Below are 19,521 nucleotides of genomic sequence, written 5' to 3' on the forward strand. Positions count from 1 at the left end.
CATTTTTTAAAATGATTTTTCAATATAAAACTTAGTATAAAGCTTAAACTTGGTTATATACAAAATATGAACTAGTTCTATTGTTAATATTTTTATCTGGTCGGTTTTTATTACACTTTTCAAAGAATCAGCTAATGATAACTTAGGTATATAGTATATTATTAACATGAACTTGCTACTTCGGTTTTATAAATTAAAATCTGAAGTTTAATTTCTGATGTTTTTGTTTTTAATTTAGGCACTATTGGTGTTACCAAAAATATGAAGTAGGTGTATTCATGAAACTTGGTGATATGTGGAGTAAGAAATATCACTACCACTAGTTCAAGTTATACTCAGGCGATACTCTTAAACTTAATGAAAATCCGAAAACTAAACACTTTTCATGGAAATGTTTACAATTTAGTTTACAGACTTTCGAAAATGTCGAGCGTTTTTATAGTTTAAGCGAACGCCCCTATTTAGTTTTCCAATAAAATTTCTTTAACAACTAAAGAGTGTACATAAAAACTTAACTGTATGAATAGTTTCGAAAATTAAGTATACTTTATATCCTCCAATCGATTTAAAAAAAGTAAAATATTTCCCCCCTCTTCAGCGCTCTACCCCCCTTAGACCAACATGCTAGCGTTATTGTCACAAAATTCGTAGATATTATCGACAAATTGCATTTCCGTATTCCCCTCCTTCTTTTGCGGCTGTTCTCCGGCCTCCTGACCTACCACAGTTGGCGCTGGTCCTCCAACCATTTCAGCTGCCGGCGGCACACCACAATCGTTCACATTCTCCACCGCATCCAAAGTCATTCGCTTGAGGTTATTCACTAACGATATATCCTGCCTGATTTCATTCTTCAATTCGCGCAATTCATGTTCGGTTTGTATAATCTGTTCGGCATATTGCTCAACATTTCTTTGTATTTGTCCAATCGAGAGCTCAAGCCTCTGATCCGCATTCGAATACAATTCATTGCTTAGCTTATATAGCTGACATTTGTGATTCAGCCGCTTAGTTAGCTCCAGTTCGCGCTTGTAAAGTGTATCGATTTCGTTTGTCTTCTGTGCTAACTTGCGACGTATCGAATTTCGTATGGGCGCATCCTTGCGCCGACGTATGCAATTATTTGCCACCTCTGGTGCGTTGGCGAGCGGACTTTCGCGTAGTTTTTCGCAATTTCGTTTTGCGGTTTTGCTCAAGCGCTTTTTTCGGCGCATAGAGACACGCGTTTCGGAGAGGCTGTACAGCTTGCGTTTCAGCATCTCCGCTTTTGTGGTGGAATCACTGCTGTTGGACGCGGTGTATAGGACTTCTTTTGTTGGTGGATGTGCAGAGCCGTTGTCGTACTTCTTATCGGGTAACAAAATGAAGACTATCTCGTCGGGGGACTCTTCCTCTTTAATGGTTAGGAGAGGTTTTTGATGCTTATCTTTGATGGGCAGTGGAAGTTCCTTATTTCGCTTCGTAAATTTAAATAATTTGGCAAAGTAATTCCGCAGCGATTGAAGCCAATTACGGTTTTGCTTTGGCGGCGTGGGTTCGGCGACTTCTTTGTAGTGTTTTAAGCTGAGACGAATCTGCAAGAAATTAATACCATCACAAAATACGTCACAAACAAAGTGTAAAAAAAGGGTCATTAATTGGACTTATTCGTATTTGATTTAGAGTGAACTTCCCAACAAATGCGGAAGACGCTGATGATGGGGCTTTCGGGAGCAACGCGAGCCATAAAGAAGTCCTAGCAAGTTATTCGCAAAAGAAAACGTGATTTCGAAGAGCTTTAGATCTTTGCATAAATCGATTCATAGGACTTACATCCAACTAATGGAAATATTTTTTTCTTCATGATTATATACATTAACTAAAAAACTACTGTTATACCGGCCCTGAACTACCTTTACATGGTAAGTAGGGGTGTTTACTCGATTTCAAACGTTTTCGATAATATGCAGAGTTACACTTAATGATATAATTGAACCAAGTTAGGCACAAATGGATAAAGAGGTAACCAAAATACACTTTTGTAGTCATAGAGTGGGCGGTGCCACGCCCAATTCCTCAAAACCTATAGCAGTCTTATTTATTGTTAGGGGATTGTTGTAACTATTAACTTGGAGCAAATTAGCGTCCTCAGTTATTGAATTATCGGAGTTTTCGTATATCTGAAATTTACCGTTATTCGGTAAGCGGGTGTAGTTTTAGTCCGATTTGAATAATTTTCAACAAATTGCTTTTCCGTACGTTGCACGTTACATTTGTGGCCATGAATTGGCGGCGCCACGCCCATTATCCAAAAATTTATAATATTGAAATTTTCTGCCAAGTAGTTATTGCAACCATCGATTTTAAGTGAATTAGCTCCAGTAGCTACCGATTTATCGCAGTTTTCGTGTTTCTGTAAATTAACGTTATATGGCAGGTGGGCGTGGTTATTTCCCGATTTCAAAGACTTTTAACAGATTTTCAATATTAAACTGCCTTGAATAACTGGCACACCGAATTTCGTTAAGATATCTCAATTTCTGCTCGAGTTATCATGTACACGAACAGACGGACGGACGGACAGACAGACATGGCTTAATCAATTTCTCTTTTCATTCCGAGCATTTATGTATACATTAGTCTATATCTATCTCGATTTGTTTTGGCTGTTACAAGCAACCGTTGTGCGAACAAAGTTAATATACCCGTGTGCACAAGTGCGGTCGGGTATAAAAATCATGCCAACGTCCATTGCCCCCAATATGAACATTGTACTTATTTAAAAACTTCCCAAAATTATAAAAAAAAATACAGTTGTAATATTTTAGAGGACAATGAAAAAATTAGTAATTTCGGTATTTTTTTTTGCCTAAATAAACGTTTTAAGGCTAAAATTGGTTAAATGGTTGATTTATTTTTTAGTTTACTTGTTTCTGGGACTCCATTGATTGAAATATATGCAAGAAGAATGCTTTAGGTTTTTTTAGCGGAAGTGACACTAAAAAAAAAAACAACTCGTAAGATTTGCTAATATATGTTTAAAGCGTTGCATATATGGTGAAGTCTGGTATTCCAGTCCTTTCGACCAACCTAAATAAGATCTTACAGACCTCGTAGAGATAAAGTGACGCCGCTTTCACAGGAGTAGGCTCTCAGCCCGATACCAACGCACCAAAGCTCAACTTAGACCCATAAGGGCAGAGGAAGTTGTTGATTCCTTTAAAAACTATTTAGTTTGTGCTACACTCGCTTCAGTTAAAAAATAAAACCTGTATGTCACTATTGCAGTTAGTAGTGGGTTGTATAGAGTCCGTCGATTTTTGAATTATATCTCGCTAACGATTGAGCCGTGATCGAAGCTTCTCGTTCTACACCACGCCCTTTCTCCGAGTATAGCTGCCGAATTCATATCCATCTCTGTTAGATGAAGTTCAATGGGGGTTAGGTGGGGGATAGCCTTAAGCGCCTATTACATATACATACATACATATGTATGTATGCATGTGAATTTAGTGTTTCTAATAAAAGATTTTGATTAATGCCAAAACACCTCAATAAAGCAAATGTTCTCGGCCCTCTCTTCCGCGTTTGTGTAACGTCATGTCCGCTGTGGCTCCATATTTTTGCTATTCGTGTTTGTTACCGTTATATAATCACGACTCACAGACAGGTACCAGCGAACATTGCGCTACCGAGAACTACTAATGATATAAAACATTGCTTTGAATGCGCGATATTAAAGCATGTATGTTTGCACGTTTAACTACATATGTAACTGTGTATGTATATAGTAAAAAAAAAAAATCGCGTAAATGTTAGTGTATATTACCTCATTGTGTACTCGACTCCAAGCCTTCCAAACGGGCAAAATCGCCATATTGCCATCGTAGCTGCGCTCGATACCGCGCCAACTTTCTGTTATAACGTAATCGTTGTAGTCACGCGATGCTGCGTCAACTATTTGCACATTGTTTTTATTGTTGTTGTACATAGTTAGCGAGTCATGTTATTTTTATTTGCCATATATTTTATATAAAAATATGCACATGAGTTTGTGCGTGTGTATGTGTGTGTGTGAGTGCATGCGATTCGCGGGTGTCAAGCCATGTAAAGCAACATGCAGGACCCCGCCAACGTAACGGAAGTGAGTCCATAGTTCGAGGCAAGTACCGGAAGCGTAGTCCATGTGTACAACAGCAGAACAGCAAGTAGGTAGCACCGACGCGCAGTCAAGTCACGCCAGGGGTAGTGAGTTATGCCGAATTGGATAGGTGGATGGGTGGGTGGGTGTTTGAGTGGGTGTTTGGTGGCGGCGAGTTTGTTGTAGACGAGCGCCGAAATGAAAAGAAATCAATAGAAATTAGTATATAAATACTTATATTTACTTAGTTTTTGTATTACATTTTCAATTTCAAGCTATCTAGAAACGCCAACGTAAACCGTTGAAGTACGTAAATATTTGCATTTTGAAATCAAAAAAATATGTAGATAATAGGACCATTATAAGTATGTAGGTGGATATTTTGTGTATAAGAGTAAAGGAGTGAGAGATAGTGGATAATGAAATATACGCTCTCCTTTTCTACTACCCTGCCATCTATTTTTCTCTCAATCGTACGCACGCAGCCCTCTGAGACCGCTGTGTTGTAATAGATATTACTAGAAATGGTTTGGTTTCTTGTTGTCTTGACTTACATTTGCCACGATTGGCACAATAATCGTGATTGCCTCCATTACGAATTTCGTCATCAATCAAAGCTTTGATAATGTCATTGCAGGTGGTGCGGCTATTTACGCCGGACACGTAACGTGGTTCATCGTCAAGCCATATGGGTATCTCCTTTTGGCCTTGCTCCTGCGAATGAGAAAGAGAGAGAGAGATAAGCAAACAAGTTTTTCAGGTAAAGAAAGCTTGAATAAAACTGGTACAGTGAAAACTCAATATAACAACATTTTTGTTGAGTACACTGAAAAAATCTCGTTGTTGCAAAATTTTCCAAACAAAAATGCTCCATAGACGTAACGAAGAAATTTTGAGTTTGGAAACTTTAGATATATTACATATGTACATTTTTTTTGAGATTCTTACCTCTGCACTGTTAGCACCATTTAATGAGATCGTACGACTTCGGCCGCTCTGAGCGCTACAGGTACTCGGCGCGTAATTCCGATGTAAACGATTACTAGCGTATTTGCGATATTTGTGGAACTCCTTAATTTTAGGATTGAAGTTTTGGTTTTTATTTTTGTTGTTATTGTTATTGTTAGCCTTGCCATCGTATGGCTGTGTGCTTTGTTGGACTGCATTATTCTGATTTTTCAATGGTAATATAGGACTGTAACGGCTTAGCTCTTCAGGTTCTTTGAGCAACGAAGGACACTCATCTAAATTATCATAAATGAGTGTGGAATTCTGTTGGACAGCCATGGGCGAAGTGAGGGTAGTATTATGTAGAACAGTAGCTGAAAATTGCAAATATAATATATTATTTTATTAGTGAATATTTAGATAAAAAATTTACATATTTCATACATCTGAAAAATTGTAAGAATATTCGAGAAAATATTTTTAATTATACTTTTGTTAAGGATTTAGACAACAGTGTGCCCAAGTCATAATTAACTTTTCATACCCACATCGCAAGTGAACGCAAACATCATCGGTACCAATGTTTCATCATTGCTGCTTATATATTTTCGCGGCTTTAACAGTGCGGGGTCCGATCAATAACTTTCTTGAAAGTTGATCACACATACTGCTTGTCAAAATTAATTTGACAGCTGACGTAGGCTGCATGCCATCTGTCCATCTGTGCACACGATAACTCGAGTACAAATTGAGATATCTTAACGAAACTTGGTATGCATACTTCTTTTCAGCGTAGCATGGATGGTATTGAAAATGCGCAAAATCGGACGATAACCACGCCTACCTCCCATATAACGGTTGTTTTCAGATATACGAAAACTGGTATATCTTAGTAACTACTGAAGCTTATTAACTGAAAATTGATATTTACAATCATTTTTAGGCGAGAAATAAGAATATTGTAAATTTTTGGAAAATGGGCGTAGCCACGCCCACTTATGATTACATGTGTATATTATATCTTGGCACCGCTACACCAATTTCTCCCAAACTTGGCACAGTTGTTGGTCTTGTCAAAACGTACCAAACGGCTGAAAATTAAAAAAAAAATCGGACAATAACCACGCCCATATCCCATATAAAGGTTATTTACAGAAATACGGAAGCTTCTATAAATCAGTAAATACTGAAGCTTATTTATTCAAAATGGATGTTTGCAAAAATTCTTTAGCAAAAAATACGCTTATATTAAAATTTAAAAAAATGGCGTGACCCCGCTCAGTTATGACCACTTATCTGTATCTCGGTGACCGTTCGATCAATTTACACCAAACTCGGTATGATAATTGTGCTTGCCACATAAAGAGAAAACTTTGAAAATTATTGAAATCGGACAAAAAATTATGCGCACTTTTCTATAACGGTAAATTCGAGAAATGCTTGAAACCTAAGGTCGCTAGTTTCATCCAAAATTGATACTAACAACAATCCCTTGAAAAGAAGTATCATTATTATGGAATTTTGGAAAATGGGCGTGATGCCGCCCACTTAAATGTATATATATATACATAAGTTTATCACAATTTGGGTTTGTATAGTAACTTAAATAGAGCGTAAAATTGAGAAGAAGAGAAAACTAGCAGAAAAAGTTATTGAACACAAAGCTAGTAAAAACTTGCAAGTGAATAGTTGTGTAGTGCACTCTTGCAAATTTTTTGGGTTACCATACACTTTTCCAGTAAAAATTTGCAGGTTCCCGTACAAATTAGTACTGACTATTGGTTACTATACAAACCTTATATCTAACTGATGAAAAAGACTAAAGCGAAGTCTTCAAAGGTTAATGTGGAGCGGCGAGCAGAGCGATGAGCATAGCATCGAGCAAGGCGTCGATTACAAACGTGTACCTATGTTCGCTTTTATCATCACCAGGGAACGGATTTTATGGCAATTGCCTTTTTTTCTGCTAAAGAAGTACAGTATATACGATTAAGAATGTCCACGATTTAGCTTTCCCTGATTCCATATATACACATTTGATGTTGCCTTTTTTTGCCTTTTCTACCTTTAAAAAAGTGATTATAGCATTTACATTTTTTTTTTAAAGATTAAAAAATATACACACACCTTTTGCCAAATTGGTGTTGGAAAAATTCAAAGCCGTTTTCTCAGCTGACGTAGGCTTTTAGACAATAAAGGGTGTGGATAAAATTGTAAAGGGCGAGGAAAACGCCCTTATTCCTGATAATATGAACGTTCCAAACGTTCCATATTTAAATTGGGCTCCACTTGTATCAATTTACGTCGAGCGCACATTTAGTACATTCAAGGCTTTTCTTCGCGAAAATCGAATGAAAATACTGCCAGAAAACGTCACAATGCATCTTGTGGTTCAATGTTACTACAACTATACAGATTGAAGTTTTATGAGTTAGAAACTCGAAAGCATAAAATAGTCAAAGATTCAAAGTACAAATTTTTGATATAATGAAACTAGTTCATAGTTTTTCTCTTTTTACTTGTATTATAAACATTTCTAAAATAAATGTATTTTTTGATTGTTCTTCGTATTTTCTGTCTTTTTTTAGTGCCTTATTTTACTTTTTTTTTGCAATACCTAGTGCCTTTTCCTGCCTTTTTCGCTATTTTAGTTTGCCTTTTCCAGCCTATTTCGTTATTTTATTTTGCCTTTTTTTTATAGGTTTTTAGGTCCTAAAAATCCGTTCCCTGCTCACGCACGCACGTACCTTACTATATTTTTATCATGATACGAATCACACATTTAATGTGTATAGTATTTGAGTAAATACCGTTATTCAGCAATAATACAATAAGCACCACATGTGGTGGCTGTGATGGTGTTGGTGGCAGAGTTTCTCGCTCTAGTATAGGGAGCCTAACGAACGATCAATTTAGATTTGTTGCAAGCGATAAAATAAATTATCCCTGCTGCACATTAATGCCGCGCCATACTGACGGTGGCACCTGAGCGCACAAATTTACATACACAGGTAAGACGGTATACATATGTACATATGTAAATTTGGTAGGACTTAGCCGGCATGCAGTTTTCGTTTTACGGTAGTGAGGTGGCAAGAAAATCGTTTGGCGAGTGTGAGGTGCTGCTAGCTGGATGGGATGGCGTAGCTATGTGTGTACATACGCTCCGATATTTGTGCTCGAAAAAGCAAGGCTTTCTATTTGGTGTTTCCAAAGAAGTTTTCAAACTGAATTCAACTGTGCGCTGACGTGCAAATATGCAATGCACGGAATTTCCGTGACTTGTACGTACCGGAGCTCGTAAAACATATTTTCATGTGGTGCCTATTTTGCATTTACCAACTAAACAGCTAGCTTGAAAATATATGTATGTACATACACACATTTGTACGAGTATATGTATTTGTGTGTGTGTTGGATAATGCAAGCAACCCAAGTGCTTTATTACGAAAATGTTCGAGCTTTCTCCAAAGAAAAAAAAAGAACGAATTCCGAAAATTACAACGTAAAAATGGCGGCGCTGGATGGAAATAGGGATATCGTAGAGCAATTTTAAGGCGTAATTGATGATTTTGTGGTGAAATTCATGAGTAGAAAATTTGCATTTTTTTATTTGTACTTCGATGTTGATTGCCGTTTAGTGAGTGCGTGCGGTGTTAAATTTCCAAGCGAAGAGAAGTTATGAGTTCGGCGGCAGGTATGCTGCGAACCTGTTTGAAAGATTATCTGACTCATTCCCACTTTTTGCCTTTAGGGACGTTCAGAAGTGGTTTGGAAAAATTTCTTACTTAAATTTAAAATATTTATACTTACATAAAACTAGATTGCCAAAAAACATAAGAGATTGGAAGTTTTTTTTCAACCCTCTTGAAAATATTTCCAAACTACAACATTCTTATACCTCTGGTTTGACACCCATGGTCTTAAAATAATTTCAGTAACTTAATTCAAGTCCAATTTGAGTTTTTAAACAGGTGCCAACCCTCCAACATATAGTTTAGAAAAAAGAACGTAAATCTATAAGAGTAGCCAACACGTTATAATTGTATCGAGTGTGAACATGAGGTTTTGTACTTTAAACGACGATATATACGTACATATGGGCATATCCTGGATTACGGACGCGACATTCGCAAGCGTAACTAAGCTTAAAATAGGAAGGAAACTGAAAGAATGTATGTATATCACAAACGTTACAAGGCACTGGGAAGGTGCTATAGTCAACAAAAAATTTTGGAAGTGTAAAAAGTTAAGTACAAAGATACAAGCAAACAAAACACGGTACGGCCGCGACCAAAAATGGAAGGTTTTTGGGTTATATCCATATAGTATATACATATTTTATATGAGAAAAAACTTTTCATGGAAATGATATACAATTCTTGAAAATTAATATTTTCGATCAGAAAACTCGGTTCCTTTTCAGAAAATTCCCAATTATAATAGCCAAATATTTATTTAACAATTTTTTTTCATAGTAACTATATTGTATATGTCCGCCAAAACCCCAGAAAATGCAATGGGGGGCCAATAAAAAATCTTTAGCATTAAAAAATGGTTAAATAATCAATTGGGTATTATTATTGGAAATCTCCGTTCGAAAAATATGCATTTTCAAGAATTCTGTACCACTTCTACGAAAAGTTGCTTTTTCCCATATAAAATACATGGAAAACTTTGGCGCTTTGAACGACCTCTATATTTTATCCTAGGGGGTCAGAGAATTAGAGTTCCGACATTAATTATTGGGACCATCCTAATGTTCACGTTGGTAGTATGTAGCAGCATCACATCAGTGAACATTTAATACACGGTTTACTTTTGCTAACCAGTTAAAAGAAGTGAAACCTAGAAACTCTTACTTATAAACACATATCCTGGGTTCTGGGGCTTCCTAAGCGAATACTCTTTATACATTATGTACATGCCAATGCCGTGTCGGTCGCTGTGGTGTAGTGGTAAGCAGTGCGCGCTTCCACTCCGCAACGCCTGGGTTCAAACCCTGGTCAAAGCAACATCGCAAAAAATTTAGAAAAAAGGTTTTTTCTTAACAGCGGTCGTCCCTCGGCAGGCAATGGCAAACCTCCGAGTGTATTTCTGCCATGAAAAACAGCTTCTCATAAAAATACAATCGCCGTTCGGAGTCGGCGTAAAACTGTAGGTCCCTCCGTTTTATGTGACAACATCAAGGCGCACGCCACAAATCGGAGGAGAAGCTCGGCCAAACACTAACATATGTGTAAGCGCCAATCTATTATTATTATTAATGCCGTTAGAGATGAGTCGGGGGCCAATTAATCTCCAATTACATCTGCAAGGCATGAGCCAATACTAATTATACTAATTGATCTCAAATAATCGTACTCCATTGAGACTAATCCCGGAATACTCTCTTTAGAGATTCGTCGCAGAGTTTTTTTGCTGTGTAGTACTACATAAGTCCTTAGCGCAAATGTGTGAAAAGTGTGTATTTCGAATAATCTATAGCCGCTTTGTATTCGTTGTCAATGAGACATTCATTTAAATAAACTATGGTCGCTATGTAATTACATTTAAGCTGATTTCATTTGCAAATCTGCCGAGTATGTTAGTGGACGATGGTCGAGGGGTATGCGTCTAATAAACGAAAAACATAATGCAGGATATGTATTGCAAAGCACAAGTCCTTGTGTAGAGTAAAAATAATTGTAGTTTTTTCAATGTATGTATGTGTTTTCAAAAAAAAATAAAATAAAAAAAAACCGGACGACAATAGCAAACATGTTATCAGTACATATATTACATTAGGTTTAGTCCAAAGTGGGATAAATAAATATGTAAACAAATATTTAACAAATGTAAATTTTAAAATCAAGCTTTAGTCTAACCGCCAAATTTATAAAAAATTTCCATAAAATGTCTTATGAATAAAAATGAAAATTTATAGTTATATAAATTTATATAAGTACATACATACATCTTCAAATTATTTTACTCTCATTGTAATTTTTTCGAATGCAACATTTATGACCCAAACAACTAAAGCTCCTTTATATTTGCGTAAATGTGCCGAAAAGGAATTAAAAATCAATAAAATGCACATAAAACATTCAATATAATTTCTTAATTTCTTTAGTGGACTATTGATTACGTGTCTAGTGATAATAAAAACTTTGACTCAATGCAGAAACCAGTATACATGCATACACACGAGGTGTTAATCTACGATATAAAAATAATATAATAAACCCCTATATTATATTAAAGTTAATGGTCAAAAGCTGGTAAAAAGGTTAGAAAATCGAACATCATTATTTTGTAAAAATATAGCGCAGAATTTAAGCTAATACATATTAGGGCGGTCTTTAAATAAAACTCAATACCGTACAAAATTCAATAACGTACAAAATAAAGACATCCACGAAATTAAAACAATTAAACAAATATTAGGGGTCACTATCGGGGTTCGAAAAACTTGATTTTTTAAATTGCGAGAATTCGAAAAAATATTTTGACTTTGATCAGCTTTAAGTCAGCGAATAAATTTAAATAATATGTCAAATTTATCAGACTTAAAGAACAAATTTCGTAAGATTTTTGTGATTAAATACAAATTTATCTTTTTTAACCCCTTCTACATAGCAAGCCCTAAAAAAGTTTGTTCTAAACCTACATTAAACAAAATACACAATTTTTTATGAATTTTAATTTAAAATATTATAAAATTAGGTCGCCGATTTAATTAGGACTTCACACTCAATCCTTTTAGTAGTAAACAACCATAGTATCCTCCAAATATGCCGTTGTTTAAAGAATCTCCGGTTTACTGAGACGGAGTGAGTAGAAATTCTGTGCGTTGACCTTTTAAGGTCGGCATACCCGTTTCGACCATCCCGTCAGTGTCATTTTTCATTTCCTAAAATTTTCGCTTTTCCTTCGAAAATCGAATCATATTTATTACATGCTCGCTCACGAAGAATGTCTTAAATAATAAACTTAAGCTTTTCTTATTATATAAATCCATTGTATAAGTAATAATATACATATTATTTTTCTATTATTCTTTGGTCTGTACCTGTAATTATACTATAATGAATAAATAAATAAAATTTTATATAACTAACTGCAAAACATACTTGGCTTGGCTGAGATCCTCATGGATCTGTAACACAGACTACAACTAGATTTAAGATCCAACAAGAGCGAACACTGAATAGATATTCATCCATCTAAATATTGGCACAGAGTTCAACTATTTTTGTTCTACACAGAGCATGTACTTCATCACTCCAGTTACTACCCTGATGGTAGCCTGACTGTCAATCAATAAGTTCACTCTTCAGCTGACTCTTACTACGTTTATACGCATGCATAAGTCGCTTTAATTCATTTCGCCGCGATTAAAAACATATGTATAAACTGAATTTCAATTCGCTTTGAAAGAGCGAAGTGTTTTGGCTCACACTCCATTTCAAATCGGTAGTTTATTTCTCCAGACAGTTAGAAACAGTGTTGGCAACTTTTGAATTTCAAAAAGCACCAGGCCTTGGAAAAATGAGCGTTTTACCGCACTAAAAGCACTAAATTTTTTTTAATCAAAGGATACTTTCTTTTATAACAGTTTGTGGTAAACAAAAGTAAAAAAATAAACAATATTTACATGTATAAATAAATACACATTCATGCTTACGAAGTAATACCGAAGTACTGCACATTAAAACTGGTACATCTGGAGAAAGAATATTCGAATCGCAACAAACGAAATTGAATTTTGAAGGGGAAGAGCAATACTTAATGACACCTTAATGATATACTTAATGATAAGCGAAACAAATTTTGTTTTATAATAGCCCGTGTTTTTACACTTAGAGGTTAGGATATCTCAAAATTCTGACGTGGTAGAGAAATTCTGCAGCCAGATTTGGATTCAGCTCCGAAAAATCTAAAACCCGATGAACTCAGGCGGCAAAAAAAGTTAAAATTTTTCGGACTGTGTAATCAATCAATAATCAAGAAAATAAAAAAATAAACACTTAACTTATCTGCGTGCTAGCATTTTCAACGCGAATACAATTTAATAAGAACGCAAGAACGTGGGTTTGCAACAGCATCTTTTTATCAATCATGGTTTGCATTTTAGTGCATTTAAATTTGTAGATTCTTGTAAATTCAGACATTTTAGTGCAGAAAAAAGCACTAAAAAGGGCACTAGGCACTAAACCATTTTTTTGGCGTTTTAATTTTCCAAAAGCTCTAAATCTAGTGCTTAAAGCACCAAGTTGGCAACTATNGTAAAAAAGAAGTTATACGTGTCCCGGCGTTTCGCTGGGTCACGTCTAGGAAACGAGATATGTATATAACTATCATATAGGGGAAATTGTCACCTTTGGTGGCTTTTTTTGACATAACTCGAGAACCACTAGTCCGATTTTGCTCAAACAAATTTAAAAAAATTAAAAATTACAATTCCTTTAATCTGTTCATATAACGTTTTTCCATCGGTTTTTGACCGATATAACATTTCCCGTTGGTTTCATCCCATCCCGATTTTGTCTGTCGCATAGTGTAATCGTTCTTTTTCTTTGCCACGATTTTATAATGCCGAATAAAACTAGATTTTTATCACTTTCTACTATGTTAACTTATAAAATGTACAATGAAAACAGCTAATTTCAGCGCTTTCAATTAAGTCGATTATTCTGTGCGTATAAACGTAGTATCTAATACTTTTGCCGAGGCATTGTTCCCCTCCAAAAATACTCCATCAGTCTGAGATCCTAAACGGATGTTGAAGTTCAAACTCTGAACTTAGCACAGAAGCGTCCATTATCTCAACCATTTAAGAACTATCTGTAAATAAATAATGTGTGTTTCGAGCGAATCGGAGTCCTTTCTTCCACCAATTTTATTTAATTTTCCCTTCAAAAATTTGGTTTAAGTAATTAAGTGGTCTGAGCAGTCTCACTTTTACAAAATGGTCCTGAGTAAACTGTCCTACAGCTTTTGCCTTCAGACACTTCTGATACAATTTTACGGGAAATTTTTTTTCGTACAAAGTTCTAAACTCTGAATGTTAAACGGAACAAATGTTGGATCTCTTTGAAAGTTGCTTAACGCTATTTAAAAATTTGTTTTAGAGAACTAAATCGTTCTACAAAAATGTTCAGTAGGCGCAAAAAAGTAGTGTTCTAAGTTTTGGAAACATATTAACAGTTGAGAAAGTTGCTGTGTAGTAATTTTTCGTTAGGTTTTTAACTTGGTCTGCTTTAGTAATTCTGATGTTTTGCTTTTCTAAGAGATCATGTTGTATCATCGAAGCAAGGTTATTATCGATGTTTAAAAGGAAATCCGCCCGAAACTTGGCAAGCAGGTGGATGTCAAAAATTAAATAAAAAATATCTTAGTCGCCTGAAAAAAATTAGAATAATTATAACTACGGTTGCCACTTAAAAGAAAAGTGTAAAAAGTTATTAGTACCGAAATATTAACAAAAAGGTACTGTTTTCGGTTAAAATGTACCAGTCCTATTATTTTTTATTTTAATAAAGAATTCAATTTTTGGTTATTTGTCAGCACTAAAAGTACAGCTTATTTACTAGAAGATCGTCCTATCTCAAAAAACATGATTTTCTAGGTAATGCATTTGAAGTTTTGAGTAATTGCTCACTTACAGAAAAAAGCTGAAATCTTATGTGTCATTAGTAGGGAAGACTAAAATATGCACAAAAAACTTAATTATATAATCATTAAAATGACATCAAAATATTAAAAATATGCTTGATATATGCCCCAAAAATGTACATATATAACGAAAATTTTCCCGATTTTCGCATAAAAAGTGTCTGTGCATAAATATAGTATGTTAGTATTGAAAATTAACGCTCTACGTCGCAAGACTTTGTTGGACAGAATTTAAAAGTTGACAACTATCCGGGTGAAAATATTGCAACATTTTAATGAAGTTTTGCATCACTCAAAATATTTTTGTTGCTAATTATGCGCAGTTACAATAGACGCAGAATAAAACTCTCTGCTCAGTTCGCAACACACCTGGAAACTGTTAAACAGTTTTCGCTAAAAACGAAACATTTCTATTGAATTTTTCAACCACCAAAACCGGTTTAGAGCTATTGGAAAACAACAGTCGAAATGTTTTTATGGGTATATTAAAATTGTTTACTAGAATATAACGGGACTTTCAGTTGTTTGTCAGCGATCGGCTGTTTGACGTTTTTATAGGAAAAATTCTTTTTTATTCCCGTACTTTTTGGTTGTTGCTCAATTTGTACTCTCACTTCAGAGAGAAATTTCTGTTTGACATTTTTACAGGATTTTACACGAAAAGTATTGGATCAGAGCTATAGATAACTCGATATGAAACTCATTTCTCGTGAGAGCGCTGTCAAAGTCTGTCTTTTTTATAACATTTTCCCATAGAGTCACTGTGACGTAAACAAGTGTGGGCATTTATTGAGAAGTTTATGGAGAGACTTTTGATTGAACAAAACGAACAAAAATTGTAATATTTTTCATAATAATAGTTTTTTATATTAGGGTTTAAAATGCCCGTGAAATCGTGTTTAGTTACAAATACTGTTTTATAGCAATATTGCAGGCGCAATACATCCACTGAATTCAAGGTAGTGCATGTTCCACACATCCAACGGTAGCTCGCCATTTCGCGTATCAGCTTTTTATCTGCTCAGGGATTGGCAGTGTTGCCAACTACGAGCATGGAAAAGGTATTGTCAGACGCAATTATGCGAAAATTAATTAACTTATTACCAAAATAATAATTTTTATGCATTTTAATTAATTTTCGCCAAAATATGCATTTTGTGTCATAATATGCATTTGCATATGCGATATGCATTTGCATATTTTTGTCTTCCCTAGTCATTATTACCACGTCTTTTGTAACATGCATTATTACGTGACGAGTTGCTTGTTTACGATTGTCACTATCGAGCGCAGTACACACCCACATTTCACTAGTAGGACAAACCACGCCCACTTCCCGTGGCAGCCCGTCCAGCCGCTCTGTGTCCATGCTAATGATGGTTATTCGAAATGTTCTAGTATAAATCGAACTTCCAATACATAACTATAAACTCGTCCGCGTGGTGTATTAAGTAGGCCTCCGCCCAATTTAATTTCCTTACTTGTTACTACTATAGGATGATGCAAATCTTTGAGAGTAATTATTTGTGATATGCTCATGTTTTTTATATATTTTTTTTAGACGATTGGTGCTAAAGGTTTTGGCAAACTTAGTTATGGAGCTATACTCAGTTGAATAACGCGTAAAAGTGATTCTAGCCATCTGAGTCAACAATCAGCCGTTCGATGAAGAAATTCTAAGAAAATGTGTAGGTGCAAAACGTGGCAACACCCGTGCGTCGTTCGGCCGAAAATATTGCTGCTGTGGAACAAAGTGTGGATCATGCCGCTACCATCTCAATTCGTCGTTGTGCACAGCAGTTTAACCTTTTCTACAACACCATTCAACGGACTTTTTAACAACGGACCTATGTTTGTATGCCTAAAAAATTCTATTGTCAGGCTCCGTGATAAGTGTGGTCTACGCTAATAACCACGAGACCATTCCAGAGCTGAAAATACGCGCATTGTTTCATAGATAAATGTCATAGACTAAAAAAAAAAAACAAATAAAAAAAGTAATTTCGGCAAATTTTGTTGCGTTTTATTTGTTAAAGAAATACTGCGGTCTTATTGAATTACGCTGAATATGATCTTTCAGCATTTTGTGGTGCGATCGACACACTGAGCTTTGGCACCCAAAGAACCACAGATTATAGTTTAAGTCAACTGTGAATTCTCCCAGTGCCAAGGATCTGCATGTGATTTTTTTGTATACAATTAAAAACCATTAAACAAAGTGCAAAGTTTTCTTATATAAATTTCGAAATTGTAGTTAAAATCGTAATTTTTTTTTATGCAAATAAATATAGAATTTCTTTAAAATGAAAACTAGGAATACTTGATTATATTTTACATATAAATTTTAACAGCTTTGTTAAATTCGTGAATTCAACCTCTTAAAAATGCGTTTTAAAAATAATTTTTCAAAACACTATTTATTTTTTTTTAGTTATTTTTAATTTTGAAAATCAACTTTAAATCTTCAAGGAATACCAGTGTTTTTTTTTTAATTTTGTCAATTCAGCTTCTTAAAAATGCATGATTGAAAAAAAATTCAAAATTCTTTTCATTTAATTTTATTTTATTGTTTTTAATTTTGAAAATCAATTTTAAATCTTACATAAAAATTTTCAACGACATTAAAGTCAATTTCGAGGAAAAGCTGGTATGTGTCAAAGGTATATTTAAAAATATTTTTACGAGTCAATTGAAAAAAGCTGTAAAACTCACCCCAAATTTAATTTGCAAAAAAACTTCCCAGTAGTTACGGGTATTTGAAATGTACTGCAAAGCAAAACCCTTAACACATAATTTTCTTTTCACAAAATACTTTAAAATTATATTTTTTTTTGGACACTCCTGCACCAAAAATATACACAAGCACTAAAACAAAAACTTAAAATCACATAAAAGAACTCTTCAGCAAAAAGTAAGAATTACAAAAAATAAAATCGTTGATCCTGTTTAATGCGTTGGTGGCGGAGGACTACATGTTAGCCCTGCAAGTGTAAACGTTAAACTAACTGACTGAATTCGAATTGCCTGAACGTACTAGCTGGCCAGGCCAGCCCTTGCAAGGCTAGGATGGCTGACTGACAGAATAGCGCTGCTAGCGCGGCTGTGGCTGTCATTAGTCGCGAACGAGGGAGGGTCCTGCAGCGACAGGTACGCTCGCAGCCGTTATTGCTGGTGCTGCCAGTGTTTTTGTTGTTGGCTAAGGAGCGCAAGCCAATTGGACAAGTACGGAACGCGCAGGTAATGAAATGTAGCACTTATTTTTAGCATGAAACACACATGTTTGTGTGTGTGTGTGTGTGTGAAAGTAAACGGAATTGAAACGCAATTTGTGCCGCTAACCGGAAGCGAATAGACGTTAGCAAGCAGGTTAAAAGGTAGAATAGGTGAAGTAAAGGGCAATTTAAAAGCTAGTTGAAATTTGGTGTAGTATGCAGAGTGGCTATTGTTGCTTTTGGGTTTTCTTATTGTTCGTTGGTTGTGTGGAGAATTTCCGCTGACGCAGGTTTTCGAAGTGAAATTCGCGTAACGTTTGCTTTGATGTGCGTGTGTATGTATGGATGCATGTATGTCCGTACATATGTGTGTGAGTATTTGTATACATATTTGAATATACATATTCCTAAATTTACTGCCATTGGCTTGTGACTTACTTTTCGTTGGCAAAGTGCACTGCACTTGACAGGATCAGCGAAAGGTGGAAATATTTTCAACCTTTTCGCCTCAGTTCCAAATTCGATACGGACCAAATGAGCGCCTGCTTGACTGCTGACTGCGCTGACGTAGCTGAGTATGCGTGGGTGTGGCGTAGACACATCATTTGCAGCCGCTTTCCCAAGCTGCTTCGTGCGCTTTCCGCTTGATTATTACGGTCGTTGCTTCACTAACTTTTTGGCATTATAAAAAAAACTTTCCGAACACGAATTCTACCACATTTTTTTGGTAAAGCAGCGACAATTCAAGTTTTTTTTCTGCCTACTACTTTTTTGTTGCTGTGCAATTTTCGCCTCAACACTTGCAATGCTTTTGTGTTGTTTGTGTGAGCCATGTACATACATATGTATGTATGTATGTGTGCAATTTGTGGCACGATTTGATTTGGTTTTTGGTAACTAAGACTACGCGACTAATAATCGTCGTATGTACATATGTATATATGTGGCGGTTTACTGGCGCCTTACTAATTTCTCAACTTGCAAACGAAAAATGGAATATTACACCAAAAAATAGTAGCAATAACAAGAACATCTGTGGGAAATGTAAAAAAAAAGAGCAATAAATTTTGGTACAAACCCGACAAACGTATGAAACGAAACGCACCGTATCCTTGACGACGAGTGACTAACTAAATTTTTATTTGCTACCACAAAAACTTCTATAAAAAGCGCAGTTACAAAAGAAAATGAGCAATAAGCAAAAAAAAAACAGAAAGAGGACGCGCACTATCCCCTACCAGTGTGAGCTAACTAATACATAGATAAAGCTTGCAGCCAATGTATGTATGTATGTATGTGTGTCCTTTGCGCTGTATTGGCAAAGAAGACGACAATCGTATTATTGGTATATTGGTAACGGCCAACAAAGCGATTGTGGTAGCGGACAGCGCAAGTGGAGGGGTAGGGCGCGCGCAAACAGCAACCGAAAGCGCATAAAAAATTAATATTTAAAAACGCGGGCTTTGAACGCGTAGTTATACAAATGTAATCACACATACATACTCACACATATGCAAATATATACTGTATGTAGGGTGGTAAAAAAGTAGTCTGAATTTTAATGCTCTCACCCTCTAGGAC

At 35.5% G+C, this 19,521-nt stretch overlaps 1 protein-coding gene across 2 annotated transcripts; it reads right to left on the minus strand.

The window, feature by feature from the left end:
* Positions 1-233: 233 nt before the first annotated feature.
* On the minus strand, positions 234-19,051 carry meru (ras association domain-containing protein meru). 2 transcript variants are annotated; one of them, XM_017630033.1, is made up of 5 exons: positions 18,379-19,051; positions 5,069-5,442; positions 4,675-4,834; positions 3,809-3,936; positions 234-1,574 (listed from the first exon to the last, which is right to left on the minus strand). In XM_017630033.1, the coding sequence occupies exons 2-5, from the start codon at positions 5,405-5,407 to the stop codon at positions 612-614; spliced, it is 1,590 nt and encodes a 529-aa protein (XP_017485522.1). In that variant the 5' UTR covers positions 5,408-5,442; positions 18,379-19,051; the 3' UTR covers positions 234-611. The 2 variants fall into 2 exon arrangements, with proteins under 2 accessions (XP_017485522.1, XP_017485521.1); XM_017630032.1 differs by lacking the exon at positions 18,379-19,051 and adding an exon at positions 17,441-17,708.
* Between the last annotated feature and the right edge of the window lie 470 nt (positions 19,052-19,521).

This window comes from Rhagoletis zephyria, unplaced genomic scaffold (assembly GCF_001687245.7).
Source record: "Rhagoletis zephyria isolate East Lansing unplaced genomic scaffold, Rhagoletis_zephyria_1.1 Rzeph_scaffold_07288, whole genome shotgun sequence".
NCBI lineage: Eukaryota > Metazoa > Arthropoda > Insecta > Diptera > Tephritidae > Rhagoletis > Rhagoletis zephyria.

Excerpts from the sequence above, each read along its gene's own strand:
- meru (XM_017630033.1), bottom strand. The coding sequence starts at position 5,407 with ATGGCTGTCCAACAGAATTCCACACTCATTTATGATAATTTAGATGAG. Across the intron at positions 4,835-5,068 it reads ATGGTGCTAACAGTGCAGAG|GAGCAAGGCCAAAAGGAGAT; the intron begins GTAAGAATCTCA and ends TCTCATTCGCAG. Across the intron at positions 1,575-3,808 it reads GGAGTCGAGTACACAATGAG|ATTCGTCTCAGCTTAAAACA; the intron begins GTAATATACACT and ends AATTTCTTGCAG.